This window comes from Nansenia antarctica (genome assembly GCF_963989245.1).
Source record: "Nansenia antarctica genome assembly, chromosome: 3".
Classification (NCBI taxonomy): domain Eukaryota; kingdom Metazoa; phylum Chordata; class Actinopteri; order Argentiniformes; family Microstomatidae; genus Nansenia; species Nansenia antarctica.
In genome coordinates, this window is record NC_137688.1 from 62,424,731 (window position 1) to 62,431,659 (window position 6,929).

At 51.4% G+C, this 6,929-nt stretch overlaps 1 protein-coding gene across 1 annotated transcript in view; it reads right to left on the minus strand.

Moving 5' to 3' along the window:
* Positions 1-4,850: 4,850 nt before the first annotated feature.
* scara5 (scavenger receptor class A, member 5 (putative)) overlaps positions 4,851-6,929 on the minus strand; it is a 67,734-nt gene continuing 65,655 nt past the window's right edge. Inside the window, exon 11 of the mRNA XM_080527855.1 lies at positions 4,851-4,993. Within this exon, the coding sequence (XP_080383981.1) occupies positions 4,857-4,993 (137 nt within the window). The 3' untranslated portion in view covers positions 4,851-4,856. The remainder of the gene's footprint in view (positions 4,994-6,929) is intronic.

A 6,929-nucleotide genomic window follows, 5' to 3' on the forward strand; every position in this document is an offset into this window, starting at 1 on the left:
GAGGGAGGGGTGGAGGAGGGGGGAGTTGATCCTATCCAGAAAAACACAGGGGTCGCAGAGTTCTGCAGGTTGAAGACTTCAAAGAGGTGCAGTCTGGGAAACGTATGCTGAGGCGGCTCTGTCTGCCTGGGGGTGATGTGGACCTGGGGGGGTCAGAACCATGCTGGGTCTATGAGGGTGATGTTCATGACCTGAGACTGCAGAGAGAGTGTGTGAGTGTGCATAGAGAGTGTGTGTGTGTATTAAAATATTGCCATTTAGCAGACGCTTTTTATCCAAAGCGATTTACAATTGCGAATTACAGAGACATTCCCCCTGGAGTAACTGAAGCCTTTCTCAAGGGCACACTAGTGGTGGTGTTCCCAGGTCTTACTCAAGGGCACACTAGTGGTGGTGTTCCCAGGTCTTACTCAAGGGCACACTAGTGGTGGTGTTCCCAGGTCTTACTCAAGGGCACACTAGTGGTGGTGTTCCCAGGTCTTACTCAAGGGCACACTAGTGGTGGTGTTTCCAGGTCTTACTCAAAGGCACACTAGTGGTGGTGTTTCAGGTGGGATTTGAACTCACAACCTTCCAATCACCAGTCCAACTCACTATCCACCAGACCACCACTTCCCCCCTGTGTGTGTGTGCATGTGTGCAGAGTGAGTGTATGTGTGTGTGTGTGTCTGTGCAGAGTGAGTGTATGTGTGTGTGTATCTGTGCAGAGCGAGTGTGTGTGTGTGTGTGTGCAGAGTGTATGTGTGTGTATGTGTGTCTGTGCAGAGTGAGTGTATGTGTGCGTGTGTGTCTGTGCAGAGTTAGTGTATGTATGTGTGTGTGTCTGTGCAGTGTGTGTGTGTGTGTGTCTGTGCAGAGTGATTCCACAGAGCCCTCGACCAGCTTCAACATCCTGATGCCAGGGAGAGAGAGGCGTGGTGGGGGTCAGCAGCAGCAGAGGCAGGGGTCAGACAGGGGTCAGACAGGGGTCAGACAGGGGTCAGGGGTCAGACGGTCCGTCTGTGTGGGTCATCAGACACCTGTTGCTTCTCTGAGTTTCACTCATAACATGAAGTTCTAACACAACACTAACACCAAGTGTTTGTGTCTGTGTGTGTGAGAGAGAGAGATAGACAGAGAGAGAGAGAGAGAGAGACAGAGAGAGTGAGAGAGACTGTAGGAGAGAGAGAGACAGAGAAGCAGAGAGAGAGAGAGACAGAAAGAGAGACAGAGACTGTGAGAGAGAGAGAGTGAGAAAGACTGTGAAAGAGGGAGACTGTAGGATAGAGAGAAAGACAGAGAAAGACTGTGTGAGAGAGACTTGCAGTCTAGAGGAGAGAGAGATGGAGAGACAGGGGGTACCACAGATATCACCAAGCGTTTTACCACCCGCTAAACTCCTCTCCTCTGTACTGTAAGACTTAGTGTAAGTTAAACCGTCCTGATTGAAACCATCTGCATTCTGCTTTGTTCTGTGTGTCCCTGCCAGGGCACCATATGCTGGGGCCATCAGGTGACTCTGGACCAATCATTTCTATATCCGGCCCTCATGTGGAAACACTTTCAGGTAATTGTTCCTCAGTTGTCAATCCAGGATATTAATAACCCACGTCCTCTCCTCTCCACCCCTCTCCTCCTCTCCTCTCCCCTCCTCTCCTCTCCTCTCCCCCCCCTCCTCTCCTCTCCTCTCCTCTCCTCTCCTCTCCTCTCCTCTCCTCTCCTCTCCCCTCCCCTCCCCTCCTCTCCCCTCCTCTCCTCTCCTCTCCTCTCCTCTCCTCTCTCTCCCCTCCTCCCCTCCTCTCCCCTCCATCCCTCCCCCCCTCTCCTCCCCCGTGCCAGACATACGACACACAGCTCCTCTGGTCAGCTGCCTGCATGATCCATCACCAGAGCTCATCACCATCATCACAATCAACCATAATCAAATCCATGTGGAAAAACAAAAAGGACGTATATTTTTATTCTTTCAACAGTACATGAACAAAGTACAAAAGGAAAAGAGACTAGTCTGTAAGAAGTATCATGTTCAGAATAGGATAAATGTCTACTAGACATACTGTATATCAAATATTCTTCATGGCATATTATATTCAGCGTGTGTCTGCGTGTGCCATGGTTCAGGTGTTAAGACCAGCGACACATATATACTGTGCTCAGGGGAGGCCGGCGGAGGTAGAAATCGGAGGCGGGCTCGTGGTCAAATTTAAGACCTTTTTAGACCTTTTTTTGGACCACTTTGAATGGAATTGTTGACCTATTCGCGACACCGTGTGATAGCTTTTTGTCATCCTCGAGGTGATGAAATTAGGGAATTTTTGGGGGGGCATTTTTGGGGTTCCAACTTGATTCATTACCGCGTAAATAGATGTGGTCGGACTGATTTCCTTGCAGGATCTCATTTTTAAGACCTAGCACCTCATTTTTAGACAGAATAACTGACATGTTTGACCTTTTTAGGCCTTATAAATTGTATTGCTGGATTTTAGACTTCAAGGCTTTTTAAGACCAGCGCGGGAACCCTGCAAACATGTTAGTGTGTCTTTGACGCTGTACCGTTCCTCGTTCCGTTCTGTGTGTTTCAGTGAGCTGTCCTCCGGTTTCTACCTCCAGCAGCCTCCCCTGCTGTACGTGCAAGTTTAAAACAAACAGGTCTGTGTTGAAATACTGTTATATAATAATGCTCTGATGTGGTCGTAGTTTCTGACTGTACATTGTCTCAACCCCTGTCAGCTGATGTCAGAATGAGGTGGTGGTGGAGGTTCTAAGGTTCTGAGAAGGTTCTAATGGGGTTCTAAGGTTTTATGGAGGTTCTGAGGAGGTTCTAAGGGGGTTCTAAAGTTCTATGGAGGTTCTAAGGAGGTTCTAAGCTTCTGAGGAGGTTCTAAGGAGGTTCTACGGTTCTAAGGGGTTTCTAATGGGGTTCTAATGAGGTTCTAAGAAGATTCTAAAGGGGTTCTAAAGAGGTTCTAAGGAGGTTCTAATGTTCTAAGGAGATTCTTAAGGGGTTCTAAGGAGGTTCTAAGGGGGTTCTAAGGTGGTTCTAAGCAGGTTCTAAGGCTCTAAGGAGGTTCTAAGCAGGTTCTAAGGAGGTTCTAAGGAGGTTCTAAGGGGGTTCTAAGGTCCTAAGGAGGTTCTACGATTCTAAAGTTCTATGGAGGTTCTAAGAAGGTTCTTAGAAGGTTTCTATGAGGGTTCTATAAGAGTACTGTAATGTAGTGAATCAGCCAAAGGTGACCTCACACACAGATCACCCCATCCTGACATCTGATAGGCTAGCCCCGTTCTTTAAGTGGGAACCCAGGTGTGTGTGTGTGTGTGTGTGTGTGTACATGCGTGCATGTGTATGTGCATGTGCATGTGTGTGCGTGCCATCGATGAAACCCACTGCTCCCTTTGATGTGTGAGAAGTGGAGGCCAGGCTGGGATGAAGTCAGAGCCGTGAAACACCAGCCTCTCTTCACACACACACAGAGCAGCGGCACACTATAACACTATAGTCCATACTGGTGAATACTTAGTTATCTCTACACAAGCAGAATAAATGTTTTCTAGCAAAAATACTTCTGAAGAATGTCAGTTCTAAAAACATGTTCTCTACTTGTTCTTGGAAGTGTGGAAGAGTGGGAGCGGGACACACAGGAAATACAGAGACAGTCCAGATCCCTAACGTGTGTGTGTGTGTGTGTGTGTGTTTGAGTGTGCCTGCATGTAAGTGTGTGCCTGTGCGTGCGCCTGCATACAGTGTGTGCGCCTGCGTGTGTGTGTGTGTGTGTGTGTGTGTGCTGTCCTCAGCACATTTCCTTGTGTATCCTGAAGCAACACTTGGCAAGACAAGGTGAACAGAACCGTGGATGAAAACATCCAGATTCCTCCACCCAACACAACAGCCTCCACCCTCCACCCAACACAACACCCTCCACCCTAGACCCTCCACTCTACACCCTCCACCCTAGACCCTCCACTCTACACCCTCCACCCTCCACAACACCATCCTACATGTGTCTGAGAGACCCAGGGTCATTATAAGGTTTTAACCTTCTCAGTTTATCCCCCCTCAGATCTGTGTGCGGCCGTGCGGTTGGTGTATGTGTTGGTGTGTGTGTCGGTCGGTGTGTGTGTCGGTCGGTGTGTGTCGGTGTGTGTGAGTCGAGATTTCATCTGGAAACCAAACACCCGTCTCCCCGAAACCACAGTCGACCGCCAGGACAGCGTTTGTGGCCACGCTCACAATTAGTCAGAGGAAGAGGGAGAGAGAGAGGGGGAGAGGGGAAAAGGAGAGCGGGAGGGAGAGAGAAAGTGAGGGGGGGGGGGGGGGGGGAGAGAGACAGTATAAAAGTAAAGAAAGCAGAAAAGCACTTTGTGGTGGATGTGATGATATAAAGTTATGTTTGGCTTCGTCTCCCACTTCTGGCTAGCGTCGCTGTTGGCGACAACTGTCCAATCAGCTGGCCCTAGACGGAGGAGGAGGGGGAGGAGGAAGCCGTGCCATTGGTCCAGCTCCCAACTGCCGTCTGTCAACTGCGTCAGAACGCTGAGATGACGGCGTTCCATCAGAGCGTTAGAACACGGTTCTAGAACACGGAGTGTCATGTCAAGAGCTCCGGTGAGCTGGAGGGGTGGGGGGAGGAGGGGGGGAGAGAGGCCTGGGACTTGGAGAGTCTGGGTCTGGGACTGGGAGAGTCTGTGGAGAGTAGAGGAGGTTGGTTGGTTCTGGGTGACCAGGTGCACATAAGCCTCGTAACACGGGAGGCTGAGACAGAGTGAGAGATGGGGGGGGGGGGGGATGAGTGGGGGAGGGAGGGGGTGAGTGGGGGAGGGAGGGGGGTGTGTGGGGGGGGGGGGGGGGATGAGTGGGGGAGGGAGGGGGTGGGGGGGGGTCAGGGACTGCAGGTGACCCCGGCGTCCTCCACGTGGCCACCACAGTTGGTCTTGCCCCAGCCAGAGAACTTGCACTGGTGGATGCTGTCCTCTGTCCCCGTGCACGCCACGTCATCCATCCAGATCAGACCAGTACCTGGAGGGAGGGGTGTGGGGGGGAAGAAGATGGTAACCGTTAGCATGAAGTTGCGCTCCGCCTGTGTAGTAACAGTGTTATTACTGCAGGGGGCAGTCAAGCAGCCTCCTCTCTGTTCTGATCCCTCCATCATCTGAGAGAAGAGGGGGATAGGAGAGGAGAGGCTCCCAGCTTCTCTCTCTCTCTCTCTCTCTCTCTCTCTCTCTGTCTCTCTGTCTCTCTCCTCCTCTTACTGCATGGTCCAACATGCAGCTGCAAGGCTGTTGACTAGGTCCAGAAAGTCATGTCATATTACTCCCATCTTATCGTCCCTACACTGGCTCCCCATCAAATTTAGAATTCAATTCAAGGTTCTGGTCATCACTTACAGAGCCCTCCATGGTCAGGCACCTGCTTACATCTGTGACCTACTGCGTCCTTACAGCCCCAGTAGGTCTCTCAGGTCCTCTGACCAGGGTTTGTTGGTTGTCCCCCGTGCCAGATTGAAGACCAAGGGTGATAAAGCATTCCAAACCGTGGCTCCCAAACTTTGGAATGCTCTTCCCTTGGATCTTAGATCAGCGGTCTCGGTCGAAGCTTTTAAAACACAGCTCAAGACTGTCCTGTGTGGCTAACCCCAAAAGCCTGTCTTTTTGTGTCTTGTTATTATTTGTTGTACCGGTACACTTGTTATTTATTTGTTTCTTGTTTTTATTTTCACTTACCTATTTATTTTAACCTGCTATTACTTTTGCTCTTTAATTATGTTTTTATAGCCTATGTAAAGCACTTTGTGACCGCTGGTCTGTGATAGGTGCTATATAAATAAACCTGCCTTGCCTCTGTCTCTCTCTCTGTGTCTCTGTTTCTCTGTCTCTCCCCCTCTCTCTACCTTTTAATTTTAAAGGGCTTTATTGGCATGGGAAACATACGTTTACATTGCCAAAGCAAGTGTGAAGATAAGATCAACTCTCCCTCTCTCACTCACTCTCTCTCTCTTTCTCTCTCTCACTCTGTCTCTCTCTGTTTCTCTGTTAGTTATTTACTCATTAATCACTAATCACGCGCTAATGTAAGACAGATATCTGGCCCAGGGATGAGAGGATAGAGAGAGAGAGAGAGAAAGAGAGAGAGAGAGGGAGGCAAACACAAGGTCACCCCCCCGCCCCCCCCCCCCCCCCCCCCCCCCCCACCCTGCCCTCTCTTGTGGTTGCTGGTCCTCAGAGCTGGGAGCCACCCTGCCTGATGCCTGCGCCAGCGTGGTGTGTGTTTGTGTGTGTGTGTGTGTGTGTGTGTGTGTGTGGTAATCAGGTCCAGACTCCGCCCAGACCGCAACGTGTCAGCCTAATGAAGACTTATGGTGCATTCTGGGATTCCTGGAGGCTGGTGTGACATCGAGTCTCGGGGGGGCGGCCGTCGATCGTGATAGGTTGGCCGTTACCGGCGGCGACCGAGAGGTGACAGTGAGCTCATGAATCATAAACATCTGACAGGACGGATGTTGGGGGAGGCTGGGGGAGGTAGAACACCAGGGGAGGCTGGGGGAGGCTAGGGGGAGGCTAGGGGGAGGTAGACATCGGAGGACGGGGCTCATTGTAACGCCCGGGACGGAATGAGGAACTTGTGTGTGTTTCCGTGCGTTACGATGAGCCCCGTTCTCTGATTTCTACCTCCCCCAGCCTCCCCTGGTGTTCTACCTCCTCCAGCCTCCCCTGGTGTTCTACCTCCCCCAGCCTCCCCTGGTGTTCTACCTTCCCCAGCCTCCCCTGGTGTTCTACCTCCCCCAGCCTCCCCTGGTGTTCTACCTCTCCCAGCCTCCCCTGGTGTTCTACCTCTCCCAGCCTCCCCTGGTGTTCTACCTCCCCCAGCCTCCCCTGGCGTTCGGAGGCCCAGAGAGAGGCCAGGGTGACATCTCAGCGAACTCTTCCTTCCCTGTGGCTGACTTCCTGTCTCTGGC